A 21,966-nucleotide genomic window follows, 5' to 3' on the forward strand; every position below is an offset into this window, starting at 1 on the left:
CTGACCACAGGTGACAAAGTATTCAAGTACCATACCTGTCCAAAATATCGAGCATGCTTTTTTGTCTTTGGTGTTGAGAAAAGAAGTTTGGAGCCCCTGTTTGCTACAACAGTAGGATCTTGACCATAAACATGAACCATTGGCCTGCAACCCCCTTCTCCACCAAATGTAGGGAGACTTGAAAGATTTAGGGATTCCAGAGTCAAAGGTGTATCAGCTGGAGGCCATTCTAGTCCAAGACTTCTTCTGGTGATATATCGAAGATATCGCAATTGGGAAGGCTGTGGGTTCAAAGGAGACAGGAGATGGAGAAGTTCCTTTGGTGCTTGCTTGTATACCATCTCTAGAGTCTTCTGCTCTCCACTGTACTGCTTTCTGTACAGAAGAAGCCCAGCCAGCATAAATGCAAGAGCAGGCCATCCACCTCTCTCACAATGCATTAACAACACATTTTGTTGCCCTTCCAGTGATAACCAACTTTCACTTGACCTGAGGAAGTGATGAATCATCTCCAAAGGAAGTAAAGGACAACCCTCAAATTGTCGAGGGTAGTCCATGACGGTCATGTCATACCGAGACAATATGTCTGTGATTTGACTCCTCCTTTCTCCCTCTCTGAAGTTGAAGACCATGAAAGAAGCATCAGGGTAATAATCTTGTAGTTGTGCCACAATACCGGCCAAGTAAACCTTGAATTCATCTTCTCCCAGACCTTCTGTGGAGAAGCAACAATCGAATACTGCACCCAACAACCATCAGATTTTAATCATAAAATTTACAAGTTTATCTCAACAGTGAGTCCTATTACACTGGCCAGAACAGAAAACACCAAACAAGTTCAGTTTTATGGAGCAAGTTGTCACAGTAAAACGTTACAAGGGAAAGAAAAAAAATTTCACCTATGAAAAAAAAGTTCACCTATTAAAAGAATAATATAAAAAGCACATCCATTCGGCACTTCATTCTTGTGAGAGAAATGAAAAGTGATCAATGAAAGCAGGACTTGAATTTCACAAGGTAGAACTAATCTCCACCAGAATGCATAAAACAAAGAAATAATAAGCCATGATTTCCGGCATATTTTAGACATGGTGCCTCATATTCATTGTACTTGGATCAATGTTCCTCGGTCAGCTAACACATCAGCTGACTCTTTGGCAAAACATGAAGTCTCCTTCCAATCTCTTGTTGTAAAGGGAGGTATCTTATAAATGTTGCAGTTTTTTAGTTTTTTTTTAATAAAATTCTCATTCCCCTCACACAAAATAATAATAATAATAATAATAATAATAATAATAAAGGTTATTTAAAAAAATAAGCCACCATTCACTTCTAAGCTCTAAGATGGGAAATTTAGTTATTGAACATCTTTACCAACACGAAAATGAGAAGAAACCCACTTCTCGTCAAAAAAAACGACCAAAGCTTTTAACAGCCTGTCATCCGGAGATGGGAGAAAAAATAAATTAATAGAAAAAGAACCTCAGTCAAACGGGAAGTAGTTGTATTCTGCCAGTCATCAAAGATATAGATAATTAAACGAATTTGCTTGAGTACAACAAATTTCCAGGTAGAGACAACCAAAACGTGAGAAAATCGTACGGAAATTGAGGCAAAAACAACGTAGAATCATAAATTTCCTTTAAAAACGTCATTTCTGAATGAGAACTCTACCAACATCAAAGCGCTCAACAATTTCACGTTCAGAGTACCGTGAAAACGATCCGACGAAGAAGACAGTGAGAAGCTGTCGGCTAAACCACGAAGTACCCTCCAAAGAACTGTCTAAAAGATAATATGAACTCAGATTTAACAAAGTGTTACTCTCAGTGGCAGCCAGCATCTGTTGTCCGATACTGGTCGATTTTCCAATTTAACTTTGATAGCAACTATCAAAAGTCAAAAATTTCCAAACGGAGTCCAGACGACCAAACAGAGGATAAGCAAAAGCAAATCAGAACCTTCAATCCTTGACAATTTTACACCAACACAAACACAATTAAGCCTGCAGTCACAACCACAACTTAGATAAAACAGTGGAAACAGCCAAGATTACCATAAACTCTTTCGGAGATCTCGAGCAGACGATCCGGCGGCTTCCGGTAAAAGAACCTTCTGAACAGCGCCATGTTCCGGCGCTGTCACTTCCCCGGCCAGACCCAAACCGGTCCTGTAAGCACAGATCTCGCGGAAAACGACCGATCGTATCAGAGGGAGTGAACAAAAGACGAGCAGCGAAGCAAGTGATGACGGAAGGGGGAAGCAGAATCTTGTCAGGTTTGGGGATCGCCTCGGCTGCGGAAGAACGAAAGGACATTTCTCGCCCAAGTCCGTCACATGGAGGAGGTGTCCTGCAGTGGACTCTTCCTGACCTGCAGACGGCGAGCTCGGTCGCTCGTCATCGAAGGCACGTGACACACACTTGCCTATAAAAATCAGGGAGAACACAGAAGAGCGAGAGAGGAGAGAGGGTTTTAATTACTGTAGTCCCGGCGGAAGGCCTGTGTAGGAAAAATAAAAAAAAGGTGTGCGGTGCTTTTATAGGGAAAGAGAAAACCGTGAGCGAGAGAGGGGGCGGCGGCGGCAACTGACTTTTTGCTTCCTCTCTCTCTCTTCATCGCTTCGTCTGATTACTGGTATGACATGACCGACCCGACCCGACCCGAATGCAAAACGAAGGCGAGGCTCGCTCCTTTGAGATCCGATGATTGGCGCGATAAAACCGAGCCTCGCGTCCCGTGCCTCGGTCCGAGCGGCCGGCTCCAAGGTTGGTGGGGGCTGTCCATTTCCCTAAATCCCAACAATCTAGCGAGTCTTTTCTTCCGCAACAGGCTAACGTGAGCGTGGGTGTTAGTTGAGTTTTGGAGCTTCCGGATCCATGATGACGTACCTCGAATATTACTTATTACTTATGTCTAATAGTTGGTGCAAATTTATTTATAAATATAGTTGACTGAGGAGGAGAAGGTGGACCCCACTGAAATTATGATTTAATATTTCCTGTTTCTACGAGATGGTAAAATCGTAAATGATTGTGGAGTAAAAGGGCGGAGGATCTGAGAAAAAAGCCGACGGCAACGCAAATCGCAAGGAATTCGGCTGAAGTCACGTAAAAGTGATGCAATGGCATTTATTTTCTCGCTCGTGACTCGTGTGCACTGCAGGTGAGTTTTGGTACGAACAAGGCAATTGGCACTCTCAGTTAAAAAATCCGTGAGGTACTAATTAATTGGATTTTGGACCTTGATGAAAATAACTGCACCAAGCACTTACATTGAAGAATATGTGACACACACGAGTTTGGTAAAATAATGAGCAAAGCCTGATGTGACCAGCACTTTCAAGTCTCAACCACTCTCACGGCTTTAGCATCATATTATGGCATAATTATAATTATTGGAAACTCCCTCTTAACACGGAATCAGATTTTCAAGGAAATCATTTCTTCCAAAGGATTACGTGAATGCAAGGAAACCACTATAGCTATATAAAATGAAAACTTTTTGCAAATCCTCAACCCTTGTGCATAACTTTTGTAAACTTTAATAGGTTGTTATAGGAATTGGAACTTTAATTCATTTCAAAAGTAATGTCGATGAATCTGATGTTGATTGACTAGTTTTTTCTTTATTTATATTCTTAGCGTTTTATACAAAACACCCATGTTTTCGATCTTTATTCTTCTTTTCTTTCATCACTTCGGTTTTTAAACTAATATTATTAAACCTAGACTAAATGCCAGATAAGCCAAATTCTACGAGATAAAGTCTCCTCTATGGGTCGTAAACTTACCACACAAGGGGTTTGTTTGGAACCCCGTGGAAAAGAAAAAAAAATGAGAATTTGATCATTGTTTCATTTTCACTAACTATTTTTTAAATAATAATAGTCAAATTCTCGTTTTCTTTTCTAGGGGTTCCAAACAGACCCTAGAGGGCCTAAAATATCATATAGCTGACCGAGTCCCTTTCTATTTGAATGGAGATAGAGAATGGACACATTGATTCCCCATGATTCAACATGACAAAGGAAAGGGAAGCAATAATTTTCTTGTTTTAGGATAACAACAAAGATCGTAACCGAATAGAACCTTCTTACGGAGGTTTCATCTTCTTCAATCTAGTATAGGAAAAGAGTGAGAGTGAAGGTTAAGCAATTGGAGTAATTAGAAGAAGGTGAGAGGAGAAAAGGAGGTAAAAGAAGTGAAGAACGAAGAAAAGTTTGAGAAGAAAAAATGAGATCTTGTTGGAGGATAACATAAGCGAGAAGAGAAAGCTTGAGTAGAGTAGACAAAAGAGAAGGAGCACGAATTTTAGAGAGAAGAATAGAAGAGGAAGAGAGAGAGTATGTGTTAGGGACGAGTAGGAAGAGAGCACAAATTGGTTGCTTTGCCCTAGCATACCTCTTATATTTATAACTTTTCAAGTACATTCGAAATAAGATTATCCTAGTTTATGGGTTCAGGGTTTAGCTCAAGGTGAATCTCAGAATTATTTTTTCAAATTGGGGGAAATAAAAAAAAACAACTTAATTGAATTTATGATTTCAAAATATAGCCCATAGGCTAGTAATATTAATTTTAATGAATTGTCTCAAAATGCAATAGTACTAATTTAGTGTACTTGACCAAGTATAATCAATAGATTTCAAAGTGTATGTAAATACTTGGACTTTTTCAACTTTTCCTCCCAAATGCTAAAACTACGCAAGAGCCCCTTTAAATTCAAATGCTAGAGTGATTATCTAATTTCAAATTACAAGGACAAAAATTCTTGCACAAGAGAACATAAGTAAATAAAGGTTCTAAGTAAAAGCTTAAATATAATTAACTCAAAAAGAAAATCTTCAAATTTGACTTCCTTTGGAGTCTTGGAGGTGACACAAATTCTCTAAAACGTGTGTGAGGGCTTGAGAGACTTAGAAGTGACCAATAGCTCTCAGTATTTGGGGTAAGTTTCGTTACATAAAAAGCCCCTCTAATGTTCAAAAAACTAGTCTTAGAGCTAGAAAGTAACATTTTTTATCATTTAGCAAAACTAAGTCAAAATAGGTCCAAAAGTTTAAAATAATACATTAAATTCTATTATTTCTAAGAACACAATTGTAGGTTATATGTAAATTGTGGAGCAACTCTTGAATTAGAACTTGAAGGATTTCATATTTGACTTTGTGCACAAAGAAGTCGACTCCTTTAAAAGAGTTTGAGAAAGGATTTGACTTCTATGCAAAGGGTCAACTCCTTTTTAATTTTCAAACTCCATATTTTCTATAATTGACTTCATTTCCTCTTTTGTATGGCAAAGGAGTCAACTCCTATGGAAAGGGGTTGACTCCTTTGTCATATGGTACCACTATGGTTTTTTATCTAAACTGCTTGTTTTCCAATTTTTTATATGGGCCTTTCTGATAATCCCTTGCCAATCAAACGGATTTGCTTCCAAAATTTTCCTTCGAGGATTTTTTGTGAAGCAAAATAATCTAAATGATATCATTAGTAATTTGTACGAACCACTAATTTTAGAATAAAAAACTTCTCTGACCTTCTATGTGAAGGTTAAAGTAAAACTATGTATATTACTTAATTAAGGACCTCTTCAAAAGTATTAAATAATAAATAAATTTTACCATCTGCTATCTAAAGCAGAGTACAAAGTATTAGAACAATAATTGGGAGACATTTGTCAAATTTGGGGTGTATTACCAACTCAAGAAATCCAAACCTACAAAAAAGTAACAATTGAATGAATGGGTTCAGAATAAAAATGGGTAAGGCAACCTTTCCTCTGCCAACATGGCTACCTACTATGGTGATAGAAAGGGTGAAAGCGCTCCCCTCATATTCATTCTGTAGGGAATGAGGAGGGACGGGAGTCTTCTCTCCTTCCTCATATCTTACCTATAACAAAGAGTCCCTTCCCACCCCATACCTCTTCCTTTTTCTCTCTTCTTTGTTGTCCCAGGTGGCTTCTCAAGAGGGTATTTATTTTAAATTAAAAGAAATGTACGGTATATAAATAAAGTATCATGCAAATTCACAATTTCAATAGAAAATATACATACCCACACTACAACATAAGGAAAATTTGGTATTCACCACCCAAGAACCCTTGCTTGAAAAATTCGACTATTTCTAATATCTAATAGTTTGAATTTACACAAAGAGTTGTGGCTCTATTTAATCCATGTGTAGCTCAATACATGCCTTTTAAAATCACAATATCCCCAAGAGATTGGTGCTAGATTCTTGCTCTAGCTAGCCATTTCTATTTAGAGTGAATAGGTTCTAGATGAACCTTTTACAAATTTAAAATAAAAGAAAGGAAAACTTACACCCTTTACCTAAAGAGTTCCTTTTCCTTAAGAAATCCAAGCTTCCACTTCTTTAGCAACACAATATGGAGTGAGGGAGCTTGTCTAGAATGCAATGCTAGGAAAGGAAAGGAAAGAGTAATAATTTTTTTAAGGATGAGGCTCACTCTTTCACTCTAAAGCACTTTCAAGAAGTTTTTCAAGTTTGAGGCTAAAAGCTCAAAATAATAGCTAATAAATGCTCATTAACTTCTCAATGCACAATTTGGTGGGGTATTTATAACATCCCCGAGCCAAACTAGCCATTGTTTGCCCGTTTGAAAAAATAGGTACATTGATTGATTGATCATAACAACTCTTTGTGTTAGAATGTGACTTATTGATTGATCAATATGCTATTGTGAATCCTCAAAAGTTAACTTGATTGATCATTCATAATTACCTCTGGTTGTGCAATACAAGTATGATTGATCACTGAGTTTCCTATGATCGATCATGCTTTTTGTCTCAAACTTGCAACATTTTGATTAATCCATCAATTAGGTGGGATGATTGATCATTCCATGTAAAATTTATTTTGTCTGGATAATATTAATCAGTCAATCCAAATGGGATGATTGATCATGCATTATAGCATAATATGGCCATGTTTTGGATGTTCAATCAATCGACTATGGTTGATCGATCATGTTTTATAGTCTTGGCCTGCACACTCTTGAATGATCAATCATTGGCAAAGGTTAATCAATCATTCCAGTGCCAGTTCAACTAAGTTGACTTCAAAAGCATGTGAATGATTTTGTCTAAGTGTTCTAATATGTTCTAAGTGATGTATGTGATGTTCCTAAACATGTTTATATGCAATGTACTACCTAAAGCTCTATATTCACTATTGTACTCAAAGAAGGGAGTTTAGGAATTCTCTCTTACATTTGTGATTGAGTTTTAACATATGACTTTTATATTTTAACTTTAGTCTTTTTGTTGTCTTCTTCCTTGTGGTTGCTTCTTCAAGAGACTTCCTTTGTTGAATTCTAGGGTTTAATCCATGGATAACTTGGTTTGAGAAGAAGAATAAAGAAGAAGAAATAAGGAAGAAACAAAGAGAAGATGAGAAGGATAAAGCAAGAGCACAAGTTGAGGAGAAAAAATTTTATGGATTAAGAGAGAGCACGAGTTTGAGATCCTCCCCCTCTCTTTCTTGTTTATATAGGTGGGGCATGGATGCCCTAATACATGAGAATAAAAAAGAACACTTAAACTAACCACTAATTATATCTTATGCCACTCACTCTCATAATTACATAGAATACTGCTCAAATTACTTCAACACTCCCCCTCAAGATGGGGATAAAACATCAAATATTCTCATCTTCAAGCAGGTATCTATGAGTGACTTTACAACAATGGCCTTTGTAAATATGTTTGCCAATTAATTCTTTGAAGGGATATATTGTAAAGATATTATTCCAATAGGAAGTTTTTTCTTGTATGAAATGACAATCAATCTCAATGTGTTTATTTATCTCATGAAGGACTATATTGGTCGTAATATGGATAGTTACTTGATTGTCACAGTGAAGTTGCATACGCTTGGTTATCTGAAACCCAAGCTGAGTCATTAGTGATTTTAGCCATAACAATTCACTTACTGCAAGTGCCATAGCTCGATATTCGGCTTTCGCACTCGATCAAGGCAACTACATTTTATTTTATTTTTATTCGGGTGACTAGATTGCCCCTTATAGTGTTGTAATAACTAGAAGTGGATTTTCTATCATTAAGGACCCAACCCAGTCAACATCCGCAAAGCCTTAAATTTTTGTATGACCGTAATGTTTATATATCAGCCCTTAACCTATACTTTTCTTGAGAAACCAAAGGATTCTTTCTAGTGCTTCCTTATGTGATTGTTGTGGTTGGTACATATATTGGCTTATAACATTGATCAAATTAGAAATATTGGTCTTGTGATTGTGAGATAGATCAACTTTCCAACTAACCATTGAAACTGACCAATATCAACATCACTACCGGTTCCTGCACACAACTTAACATTTGGTTCCATAGTGTGTCCGCAGGCTTGCATCTAAGCATCACCGATCTCCTTCAATAAATACGTACTTCCTTTGTGATAGGACTATATCATGTTTGGATTGAAGAACTTCAATCCCAAGGAAGTACTTGAGAAGCCCGAGGTCCTTGGATTGGAACTCTTTATTAAGGTCCTACTTTACCTATTGAATGCCATAAAGGTCATTGTTCGTAAAAATAATATCATCCACATATATTACCAAAAGAATGTTGCCCTTAGTGGAATTTCTGGTAAACATTGAGTCATCACTTTCACACATCTTGAACCCAAGTTTTGTAACCATAGAGGTAAATTCATCCAACCAAGCCTGCAAAGACCGTTTGAACCCATATATTTCCAACATACTTTCTCCTCCTCAACCGCATAACCAGGTGGTTGCCACATGTAGAATTCCTCAGAGAGTATACCATTCAAGAAAATATTTTTGACATCTAATTGATGTAACTCCCATTTAAAATTGGCTACTAGAGAAATAAGAACTTTGACCGAGTTCATCTTGGTAATAGGATAAAAGGTTTTATTATAATCAATATCATAAGACTAAGTATAACCTTTAGCAACCAACAAAGTCTCGTGTCTAACAATAGAACCATTTGGATTATGCACCCAAATACCTTTTTTCCTAGCGAAAGAGTGGCCAAATGCCAAGTCATATTGACATACATGGTCTAAATCTCTTCATCCATGTCAGATTTCAACCTAGGATCAATGAAATCCTCCTCATGGTGGAAGAAGACACTACGGACAAAAAAGAGACAACTCAAAGACAATCAGTGAGTGGAAACATAATGAGAGATAGGGTGTGAAGTAGATGGAGGTCTAACAACAGTGGAGCGGGGCTCTTTGCAATGAGCAATGGGCTCAGTATCATAAGGTGGTCCATGAACTACTGAAGATGGAGGAGAACATAACTCGAGATCATGTGAAGACTCCATAGGTGATTGATCAACAATTATAGAGAGAGGGTCTTCAAACGGCTGGTCCACAGTCTGAAAATCATAATCCACCAAAATAAGTGGCTTTGGCATCCCTGTAGATGACGAGAAACCAGGAGGAGAGCTAGCAAAAAACTAGGGTTGATGGTAAAAAGAGGAAACATTGATTGAGATAAATATTTTTTTTCAAGGATGGAGAGTAACACATATAACCTCTCTTTTTTTATCTTTGGAATACCCCAAGAAAATGCACTTAATAGCCTGGAGAAGGAATTTACCCTGGGGAGGCACCAAGGGGGGGTTAGTCTAAAATGAAGCAGAGATGAATTACCTGTGCATTACTTTGTTCATTTGATTAGGCCGTTAGTGGTGAATGAACGCCTCTTCATTTGAATCATGCCAGGTAATATTCTCAGGCAAAAATCGAGGTAACGTGTTTCATACCTATTTTTCAAATCATTCACATGAAGTGATCGCACTGGACGCATCACTCCCTCCCCTGACGAAATTTTTTTCTCATTTCGCTTTGTTCTCCCTCTCTCTCTGCCTTCCTCTCCCAAATTTTTTTTCTCCCGCTCTCGCCATCGCTTTGATTGACTAGTTTTTCTTTATTTATATTCTTAGCGTTTTACACAAAAAAAACCATGTTTTTGATCTTTATTCTTCGTTTCTTCCATCACTTCAATTTTTAAACTAATATTATTAAACCTAGAGTAAATGCCAGTAAAGCCAAATTCTATGAGATAAAGTCTCCTCTATGGGTCGTAAACTTACCAAACACTAGGGGTCTGTTTGGAACCCCGTGGAAAAGAAAAAAAATGAGAATTTGATCATTATCTCATTTTTACTAACTATTTTTTAAATAATAATAGTCAAATTCTCGTTGTCTTTTCTAGGGGTTCCAAACAGACCCTAGAGGGCATAAAAGATCATATAGCTGACCTAGTCCCTTCCTATTTGAATGGAGATAGAGAATGGACACATTGTAGAGAGCCTAAAAGATTATATAAATGACTCTAAAGACCTCAGTCATTCCCCTTGATTCAACATGACAAAGGAAAGGGAAGCAATAATTTTCTTGTTTTAGGATAACAACAAAGATAGTAACCTAATAGAACCATCTTACAGAGGTTTCATTTTCTTCAATCTAGTATAGGAAAAGAGTGAGAGTGGAGGTTAATTGGTTGGAGTAATTAGAAGAAGGTGAGAGGAGAAAAGGAGGTAAAAGAAGCGAAGAACGAAGAAAAGTTTGAGAAGAAAAAATGAGATCTTGTTGGAGGATAACATATGCGAGAAGAGAAAGCTTGAGTAGTCGAGTAGACAAAAGAGAAGGAGCACGAATTTTAGAGAGAAGAATAGAAGAGGAAGAGAGAGAGTGTATTGGGGACAAGTAGGAAGAGAGAGTATGTGTTAGGGATGAGTAAGAAGAGAACACGAATTGGTTGCTTTGGCCTAGCATACCTCTTATATTTATAACTTTTCAAGTACATTCGAAATAAGATTATCCTAGTTTAAGGGTTCAGGGTTTAGCTCAAGGTGAATCTCAGAATTATTTTTTCAAACTGGGGGAAATACAAAAATCAACTTAATTGAATTTATGATTTCAAAATATAGCCCACAAGCTAGTAATATTAACTTTAATGAACGGTCACAAAATGCAATAGTACTAGTTAAGTGTACTTGTCCAAGTATAATCAATAGTTTCAAAGTGTATGTAAATACTTGAACTTTTTCAACTTTTGCTCCCAAATGCTAAAACTACGCAAGAGCCCCTTTAAATTCAAATGCTAGAGTGATTATCTAATTTCAAATTAAAAGGACAAAAATTCTCGTAGAACATAAGTAAAAAAAAGATTCTAAGTATAGGCTTAAAGACACTTAACACAAAATGAAAATCTTCAAATTTGATTTCCTTTGGAGTCTTGAAGGCAACACAAATTTTCTAAAACGTGTGTGAGGGCTTGAGAGACTTAGAAAGTAGCCAGTAGTTCTCAATATTTGGGGCAAGTTTGGTTAAAAAAACATCCCCTCTAATGTTCAAAAACCTAATCTTAGAGCTAGAAAGTAACATTTTCATCATTTAGCAAAACAAAGTAAAAATAGGTCCAAATTTTTTAAAAAATACATTAAATTCTATTTTTTCTTAGAACACAATTGTAGGTTATATGTAAATTTTGGAGACCTATAGCTCTTGGATTAGAACTTGAAGGATTTCATATTTCACTTTGTGCACAAAGGAGTCGACTCCTGTAAAAGAGTTTGATAAAGGGTTTGACTTCTATGCAAAGAGTCGACTCCTTTTTAACTTAAAAACTCAATATTTTCTGTAATCGACTTCATTTCCTCTTTTGTCGTGGCAAAGGAGTCAACTCCTATGGAAAAGGGTCGACTCCTTTGTCATATGGTACCACTATATTTTTTTTTCTAAACTTCTTGTTTTCCAATTTTTTCTATGGGCCTTTCTGACAATCTCTTGCCAATCAAATGGATTTGCTTCCAAAAAATTCCTTTGAGGATTTTTGTGATGCAAAATAATCTAAATGACATCATTAGTAACTTGTACAAACTGCTAATTTTAGAATAAGAAACTTCTCTAACCCTCTATGAGAAGGTTAAAGTTAAACCGTGTATATTACTTAATTAAGGACCTCTTTAAAAATATTAAATAAATAAATAAAATTTACCATCTGCTATCTAAAAGAGAGTACAAAGTATTAGACCAATAATTAGGAGACATTTGTCAAATTTGGGGTGTATTACAGACTCAAGAAATCCACACCTACAAAAAAGCAACATTTGAGTGGATTGGTTCAGAATAAAGATGGGTAAGGCAACCTTGCCTCCCAACATGGCTACCTACTATGGTGATAGAAAGGGTGAAAGCAACCCCCTCATATTCATTCTTATAGGGAATGACGAGGGATGGGAGTCTTCTCTCCTTCCTCATATCTTACCTATAACAAAGAGTCCCTTCCTACCCCATACCTCTTCCTATTTCTCTCTTCTTTGTTGGCCCAAGTGGCTTCTCAAGAGGGTGGTGAATTGAATATTTCAAATTAAAAGCAATGTAAGGCGTGTAAATAAAGTATCATGCAAATTCAAAATTTTAATAAAAAATAAACATTCCCACACCACAAAATAAGGAGAATTTTTTTTATCGATGTTCTTTTAATGGTATTCACCGCCCAATAACCTTTGCTTGGAAAATTTGACTATTTCAAATATCTAATAGTTTGAATTTTCTCTAAGAGTTGGGACTCTATTTAAGCCATGTGCAGCTCAATACACACTTTATAAAATCACAATCTCCCTAAGAGATTGGTGCTAAATTCTTGCACTAGCTAGCCGTTTCTATCTAGAGTAAATAGGTTCTAGATGAATCTTTCACAAATTTAAAATAAAAGAAAGGAAAACTTACACCATTTACTTGAAGAGTTCCTTCTCCTAAAGAAATCCAAACTTCCATTTCTTTAGCAACACAATATGGAGTGAGGGAGCTAGTCTAGAATGCAATGCAAGGAAAGGAAAGGAAAGGAAAGAGTAATGAATTTTTTAAGGATGAGGCTCACTCTTTCACTCTAAAGGTTTGTTGAGAAGTTTTTAAAGTTTGAGGCTAAAAGCTCAAATGATTAGCTAATAAATACTCATTAACTTCTCAATGCACAATTTTGTGGGGTATTTATAACAACCCCAAGCCAAACTTCCCATTGGTTGCTCATTTGAAAAAATCAGTACATTGATTGATCGATCATAACAACTCTTTTTGTGTTAGAATATGACTTATTGATCGATCAATATGTTGTTGTTGGTCCTCAAAAGTTAACTTGATTGATCATTCAGAATTCTCTGTGGTTATGCATTGCAAGTATGATTGATCAGTGAGTTTCCTATAATCGATCAAGCTTTATGTCTCAAACTTGCAACATTTTGTTTGATCGATCAATTAGGTGGGATGATCAATCATTCCTTGTAAAATTCATTTGCCTGGATAATATTAATCGATCAATCCAAATGGAATGATTAAACATGTGTTATAGCATGATATGGCCATGTTTTGGATGTTCGATCAATCGACTATGGTTGATCGATCATGTTTTATAGTCTTGGCCTGCACACTCCTGAATGATCGATCATTGACAAAGGTTAATCAATCATTTCAGTGCCAGTTCAACTAAGTTAACTTTAAAAGCATGTGAATGATTTTGTCTAAGTGTTCTAACATGTTTTAAGTGATGTATATGATGTTCCTAAACATGTTTATATGCAATGTACTACCTAAAGCTCTATATTCACTATTGTACTCAAAGAAGGGAGTTTAAGAATTCTCTCTTACATTTGTGATTGAGTTTTGACATATAACTTTTATATATTAACTCGAGTATTTTTGTTGTCTTCCTCCTTGTGGGTGCCTCTTCATGGTACTTCCTTTATTGAATTCTAGGGTTTAAACCATGGATAACTTGGTTTGAGAAGAAGAATAAAGAAGAAGAAATAAGGAAGAAACAAAGAGAAGATGAGAAGGAGAAAGCAAGAGCACAATTTGAGGAGGAAAAACTTTAGGGATTAAGAGAGAACACAAGTTTGAGACCCTCCCCCTCTCTTTCTTGTTTATATAGGTGGGGCATGGATACCCTAATACATAAGAATAAAAAAGAACAATTAAACTATTCACTAATTACAACTTATGCCACTCTCTCTCATAATTACATAAAAAACTATCCTTAACTACTTCAACACTCCCCCTCAAGATGGGGATAAAAAATCAAATATTCTTAACTTCAAATAGGTATTTGTAAGCGACTTTAAAACAATAACCTTTTTAAAGATGTCTGCCAATTGATTCTTTGAAGGGATATATTGCATATATATTATTCTGACTTGAAGTTTTTCTCATATGAAATGACAATCAATCTCAATGTGCTTGGTTCTCTCATGAAGGACTAGATCGGTCGCAATATGGGTAGTTACTCGATTGTCACAATGAAGTTGTATAGGCTTGGTTATCTAGAACCCAAGCTCAGTCATGAGTGATTTTAGCCATAACAATTCACTTACTGCAATTGTCATAGCTCGATATTCCGCTTCTGCACTTGATCTAAGCAATTACATTTTATTTTATTTTTCTTTGGGTGATTAGATTGCCCCTTATAGTTGTGCAATAACTACAAGTGAATTTTTGTCATTAGGGACCCAACCCAGTCAGCATCCGCAAAGCCTTCAATTTTTGTATGACCATGATGTTTATATGTCAGCCCTTAACCTGAACTTTTCTTGAGATACCAAAGGATTCTTTCCAATGCTTCCTTATGTGATTGTTGTGGTTGGTACATATATTGGCCTATAACATTAACCGAATAGAAAATACTAGTCTTGTGACTGACTATAAGATAGATCAACTTTCCAATTAACCATTGAAACTAGCCAATATCAACTTCACTACCAGTTCCTGCACATAACTTAACATTTGGTTCTATAGGTGTGTACGAAGGCTTGCATCTACGCATCCCGATCTCCTTCAACAAACCAAGTACGTACTTCCTTTGTGATAGGACTATATCATGTCTGGATTGAAGAACTTCAATCCCAATGAAGTACATGAGAAGCCCGAGGTCCTTGGATTGGAACTCTTTATGAAGGTCCTACTTTACCTATTGAATGTCATAAAGGTCAATGTTCGTAAAAACAATATCATCCACATATATTGCCATAAGAATGTTGCCCTTAGTGGAATTTCTGGTAAACATTGAGTGATCCCTTTTCACACATCTTGAACCTAAGTTTTGTAACCACAATGGTAAATTTATCAAACCAAGCCCGCAAAAACCGTTTGAACCCATATATTGCTTTATTCAGCCAACATACTTTCTCCCCCTCAACCGCATAACCAGGTGGTTGCCACATGTAGACTTCCTCTGAGAGTATACCATTCAAGAAAACATTATTGACATCTAATTGATGTAACTTCCATTTAAAATTGGTTACTAGATAAATAAGAACTCTGACCGAGTCCATCTTAGCAATAGGAAAAACAGTTTTATTATAATCAACATCATAAGACTATGCATAACCTTGAGCAACCAACCGAGTCTTGTATCTAGCAATAGAACCAATTGGATTATACTTTATGGAGAAGACCCATTTTTACCCAACTACCTTTTTTTCCTAGCGAAAAAGTGGCCAAATGCCAAGTGGAATTGACATACATAGCCTAAATCTCTTCATCCATAGCAGATTTCCACCTGGGTTTAATGAAAGCCTCCTCATGGTGGAAGAAGACACTACGGACAAAAAAGAGACAACTCGAAGACAATCAGTGAGTGGAAACATAATGAGAGATAGAGTGTGAAGTAGATGGGGGTCTAACAGCAGTGGAGCGGGGCTCTTTGCAATGAGCAATGGGCCTAGTATATAAGGTGGTCCATAACTACTGGAGATGGAGGAGAACATAACTCGGGATCATGTGAAGACTCCATAGGTGACTGATCAACAGTTATAGAGAGAGGGTCTTCAGAAGGCTGGTCCACAGTTTGAAAATCATAATCCACCTGCATAAGTTACTTTGACATCCCTGTAGATGATGAGAAACTAGGAGGACAGCTACTAGAAAAATAGGGTTGATGCTAAAAAAAGGAAACATCGATTGAGATAAATATTTTCTTCAAGGATGAAGAGTAAGACATATAACCTATTTTTTTAATCTTTGGAATACCCCAAGAAAATGCACTTAATAGCCTCGGGAAGGAATTTACCCTGGGGAGGCCCTAAGTGATGAACAAAAGAGGTGAATCCAAATACCTTAGGTGCCAACGGAAAGGTAATTGAATCAGGAAACAGTTTGGAGAAGGGGATGGCACCTTTGATCACATTGGAAGGTATTAAGTCCAATAATACTGGGGAATATTCGTAGGCAACATAATAATTCGACCAACTTCTACAAATCGGACACACCATATTTTTAGGTGTATAAACACATGATGATTGATAAATGATCCATTTTTCCTTGCAAAAATTTTAAAAGAGAGGAAAAATACTCTTTAACATTGTTAGACTTGTTAGTTATTAGATGCCTTAATTCAATACTAATGAGAGCAATAAAAAATGGTGGAAAAAGAAAATCAAGCATGAATAACATAAGTTTTATACAGGTTTGCCTCAAGGGGAGATTACATCCTGTTTTCTGCTACTGCAGTAATACACTATGAAGTTGAAATAGACAAGAGAAATCGCACACCCTCATGTTTTTCTCTAACCTCTCTCAACTGCAATTGATGATCCTTCTCGATGATAAAACCTAACAACGACGCCCCCAATTAAAAATCCCAAACTACCCTTATTGAAATAGCAGTAAATATATTCGTATACCGACTCAGCATAAGGCGTTAATTAGGCTCCACAACTTAACAAGACTGAGAGATTTTGAGCTTAGTTTTAAATAGATTTTCTACCATACCACAAAAGGAGGTAAAAATAGGAAATACTTCATCCCTATTTTTATCAAATATTACCATGTAACTCTCGAGTAATCATCCACAAATATAAAAGAATACCTAGATTTAGATAAATTTGGGACATTAACAGGTCCTCACACATCGGAATGAACTAAAGTAAAAGGACTAGAAGCAATATTGTTTTGCTTGTGTTGAAAAATCCATCTATGGTGTTTCCCAAGCTCACAAAATTTATAGGACAACTGTGAAACCAAATGAAGGGAAGGAACTAAAAATTTTAAATTCGCTGATGAGGGATGGCCAACCCTTTTATGCCATTAGGAAGCCTCTTTTGTTATGGTTGTTGCTATTGTTGTCAACGTAGTAGGGTCCATATAGTAAATACCACCTCTCTCATGGCCGCCACCAATCACTCATTTTGTCTTGATGTTTTGAAATACACAATGAGATGGAAAAAAAAAAGTAATCGAACAATTTAGTCTTTTGGCCAACCGACACACCGACATAAGACTCAACAAAAATTGAGGAACAAACAAGATATTATAAAGTGAAAATTATGGTGAAATGGTAGATGTACAATACCCTGAATCCAAGTTTGTTATTCATTTGCAATGGAGACAAAGAGATCTAAAGTACATAGTGTCACAAAGGGTAAATTTTAAATTTTACCTGTGAAGTGTTTAGAGGCTTCATAATCAATGATCCAAGGCAAATTTCTAGAGCATGAGAGAAAGGAACACATACAAGTAGTAGTAATTGTCGAGGTAATGTTGCTTTAGGGAGCAACCATCATATTTTTAAACTTCTGAAACAATTCATGATCCTCTTCTGATAGAGTCAATCTTTATTTGAAGGATTATGAGGGTGTTTCACTATTGGTAAATGTAGTAGAAGTTGATGTTTGATTAACCTTGAAGTAAGGTGGTTTGCCATCTCTATCTCTTTCTCTGTCAGGTGTCTTTCCCTCCTCTTCCTTTACCTCTACCAGAACCATTGTTCCCTCTCCCTTGGGGGAACATAGATAAGTTTTCTACTTGTTCTGGTTGATTGTTGGACACCTTAACTAGAATCCAAAGCATGGTTGCACATAAATCATTAAAAGAAAGTTTTGTAGCAAAGCTAAGTTCCTATGACTTGGCAACATCTATGTAGGTAGTAGATTAGTAAGACATATAGCTGAGACCATGTCTTTCCTCTACTTTTCCTGTGTGGCAACATAAAGTGCATATGGTTGTGTAACCTTTCACTCTTGTAGCAACCCTCTAAATATGGCCAAGTATTCATGAAAAATATATTCACACTTTGTGTTGCACATCTCCTAAAAAATATCATAAATCTTTTGTAGACTATCAGGGGTAGAGTATAATCCAAAACATATGTCCCAGATTGTTTTGGTAGTCTCTAGGTGCACCACATTATTTGCTGCATGTTCCTCCATACTATTAATCAACTAGTTAATAACTAGTGAGTCTTCCCTCAACCACATATGGTAAGAAGGTTGATTTACATGCATTGGTAGCTGAGTTATATGCTCAACAAGGTCTCTAGTATTTAGAAAATGTTTCACACAGTGGGACCAATACAATTAATTACTCAAGCCTTTAAGTGGAGTTGTAGTAATCATCAAGGGATCACCTTTGATGAAATAAGCATATATAGAGGAAGAAGAAATATTTGACGATTCAAACATTATGACTTAAAAAATAACTTTTTTCCTAGAAAACTAGCACCTTTAGGTTAACTTAGGAGGAAATAGGACAAGAATTTATTAAAACTAACAAATATTTGAAGCTATGTAATGTCAAGTGATCAAATCCAACAAGTAACAAGCAAGGAAACAAACCAAAAGATCACACAAGCATGACCCCCTTTTTGAATTTTTGTTGTTGTTTGTGATTCTAAACCAGAATTCTAATCACTCGACAACCAATGGTGATTCAAAAGGGAAAAAAAATAACTAGGTAATGGTAAGAAAGCAATAAAAAATGAACTAGAATTAGTGATTACTTTCCAAAAGTATTCTTCAAACCCTAATTTAGGGTTTTAACAACTTAACTAAGCAGCCACTCCTTCGTCAAACCAAAACTTAAGGAGAACTTCAAGCGGAATTTTAGCATTCTTGAGAAGGGATTTTTGGCATAAAAATTAGATCAAACAAACAAGGAATGAAGGAAACTCGTGCACATGACAAAAGAGGTGATTTCAACCATTCAATATGAAGAAAAAAAAGGAATTTTGAGGGAGATAATTAGGTTTGAGTAAAAAAAACTTTGTGACTATCAAAAACTTGAATTGAATCCCTCATAATGTGAAACATAAGGTGTAACTTATCTGATTATGGAGAGAACTTGCTGAATAGACTTCAACTCTTTGCTCCTCTTCAAAACTAGCCAAACCCTTTGTTGCTTGAAGGCTTAATTGAATTTTCTTTCTATTAAACTTTCATAAGTTGGTCAACTTTACTTTAAACCCTAGAATTCTAGTTCTGATACAATGTTCAATCCTGGGGTTTAATCTATGGATTACTTAGTTTGAGAAGAAGAAGAAGAAGAAGAAGAAAGAGGAAGAAAGAAAGAAGAAGAGGAGAAGATGAGAAAGAAAGGCAAGAGCACAAGTTGAGGAGAGAAACTTTAGGGGTCAAGAGAGAGCACGAGTTTGAGCTCCCCCCCCCCCCCCCTCGATCTTATTTATATAGGTGGGACATGAATGCCCTAATACATAAGAATAAAAAAACTTAAATGAATCACTAATTACAACTTATGTCACTCACTCTCATAATTACATTAAATATCACTCAAATTACTTCAACATCCTACAATGATGTTTGAGGTCTTGAGTAGGCTTGATCCTTTTGAAGCTTTAGATCTTGAGATGCAATGACTCTTGAAAGTTTAATATATGAAATACTTGGTTTTGCAAATTATCAGATCTATTAAGTTTTGTTATCATAAAAAACAATAAGTGAGTCAACCTATGGTCTAACACTCTTCACCTATCTTTTCTATCATGGAACATTAGGGTGGGTTGGGAAGGGGATGAGGTGGAGACTTGACATATGACCCAAGAAGATGGTTGACCCGATTTACCCCATCACAAGGGTAGGATAGGATCCAATGACAAGTCGTGGTAGCATAGTGGCATTGGTTTTCACAACCAACTACCACCCTTAGCTTTTTCCTCCCCCTCTATTAAGCATGCAAAGAAGAAGCTGGCTCCTCCTCATGCTAAATATAGAGGAAGAACAAGCCTAGGCTTCTCCCTTGCAGATTTTTTTTATGATTTTTTAGTTCTACTTTATATGTGTGCTAGCATGATGTCACACCTACTTATCTTTTTAGGTCAATAACTCGATCAATTCTAATAACATTTACCTGATCTATAATTCACACAATTTATTTATTTATTGTATTTTTTGTGTTTTTATAAACAAAAAAATTGCTCATACATGCAGAAAATACTCCAATATAGAAACAAAGTACAAAGAGCTTTGATACGAATATGACAAAGGGAATGAATGGCTGTTTAACCTAAGACATAAAAATAAAAAATTACTTTCACTTGCTTCCCTAGTTACTCATTGATGGGCTCTTTAGTTTAATATAAATTGGGCACACAGATGTTTCATCATTGGGTTTCACTCATTATCCTCCTGGTAGTGGGAAACACTTACCACTAGTTTCTCTTTTGTCGTCTTCATGATTCCAAAGGTTGCTCTTTTGGGCATTGTCATCAGTAGACCAATGTGATTCATAGAAGCTGTAGAGGCTTTCACCCCAGATGAGAATGGATAGTGAACAATTCGGGATTGCAGCCAGTGTTGCCAGTTTGTTTCACTCACATGAAACAAAGAATAACCCACGTAGCATTGTGGGAAGATTTTCACTCTCATTAAACAATGAAGCACTCACACTACATGGGCTCACTGTTTTTCTGTTGTTTTTCTGTTGTTTTTTGTCCAGAACACAGCAAAGAGAATGAAGTGCAGAACACAGCTTCTTTTCTGTTGTTTTTGTCCAGAACACAGCAAAAGATGGAAGATCCTGACGCGCCACAGACAGAAGCAGACGCGGGGTCGCAAACTTCTGAAGGATGTCTGTCGGCGGCAAAGCTTCTTGCCTCCAGAACGATCATGAACAATCTTCAACGATCTTGAACGAAGCTGCTGTTGAATGTAATGGATAATGACTAACCAGGGACACGTCAGGGATAATGAGTCAAGGATTAGTCAAATGGAACCAGTTCGACTAAAAAAAAACTTTCCCTGAAAATCCTTAAATTATTTTTTCTACTTTTACTAACAAAGACAATAATTTCATTGATAGAAGAATATTTTTATTATATAATTTTTTTTATAAATTCCTCTTTCCTATTTAAACTGTGAAAAGTTTAGAGAACTTGGATTAGACTTGTAAGTTGTGTTTGCTCTATACTTATGGTACTTAATCATGTGGAGTAAGCCACCTATCAGATCAAGGGCATATTTCTATTTTTATGGTATTAGAGTAGTGCAAGTATATTTTGGATGTTAGAGTTGATTTTTTAAAGACAAGGGTAGTAAATTTAGAACGTCATTTGGTAGCAATGAGTTCCTTAAGTATATTTTGGGTTGAATAAGGTGTAAAAGTGTGCCATTTCCACTCCTCTTTGGTCATTTTTTCTTCTTATTCCTTCTTATGGAAGACCATGTTCTAGTTTTGGAAAAACCCTGAGATCTCGTTCCAAACAAGTATTTGTCGAGGTCTTTGCATGATTTACGAGATTCTATCCATGTTGAGTGCATCTACTGCATGTCTATGAGTTCTATCATTTGTTGCTTAAGGTGAGGTCAGAAAGGTACGTAGACTTAAGAAGACAATTTATAGGCTTAAACAAAGTTTTAAAGCATGGTTTAACAATTTTAGTGTAGTTCTTATGAGTCCCGTGTTTGCTAGATTGACTTCAACTTGGTATTTATTTTAAAATAATTGTTGACCTGTTTTGGAAGTGTTTCCGCCGACTTGAAGTATCGAAGAGCCCCGTTTTACGGCGTTCTTGGGTTTTTTAGGTCAGCTCTAAGTCCTAATGGTCCAAGAACAGCTAATTTTTCTTTGGAAAAGTACAAATAAATCATTAAGAATTAATTTGTTTTTTAAATTTCTACCAATCCACAAGTCTTCAAAAATAATCAATCATTTAAGTA

At 36.1% G+C, this 21,966-nt stretch overlaps 1 protein-coding gene across 3 annotated transcripts in view; it reads right to left on the bottom strand.

Moving 5' to 3' along the window:
• The window catches only part of LOC137953632 (formin-like protein 20), a 43,015-nt gene extending 40,450 nt beyond the window's left edge, over positions 1-2,565 (bottom strand). For all 3 annotated transcript variants that reach the window (XM_068801080.1, XM_068801082.1, XM_068801081.1), the window contains exons 1-2: positions 2,057-2,565; positions 36-739 (exon numbers count right to left, since the gene is read on the bottom strand). In XM_068801080.1, the coding sequence (XP_068657181.1) occupies positions 36-739; positions 2,057-2,129 (777 nt within the window). In that variant the 5' untranslated portion in view covers positions 2,130-2,565. The remainder of the gene's footprint in view (positions 1-35; positions 740-2,056) is intronic.
• Positions 2,566-21,966: the final 19,401 nt, after the last annotated feature.

The sequence above is a fragment of the Aristolochia californica genome, unplaced genomic scaffold, assembly GCF_029961685.1.
Source record: "Aristolochia californica isolate CCGP_79_NKW_82.1479 unplaced genomic scaffold, dmAriCali1.0.hap1 SCAF_16, whole genome shotgun sequence".
In the NCBI taxonomy this organism is placed as follows: Eukaryota; Viridiplantae; Streptophyta; class Magnoliopsida; order Piperales; family Aristolochiaceae; genus Aristolochia; species Aristolochia californica.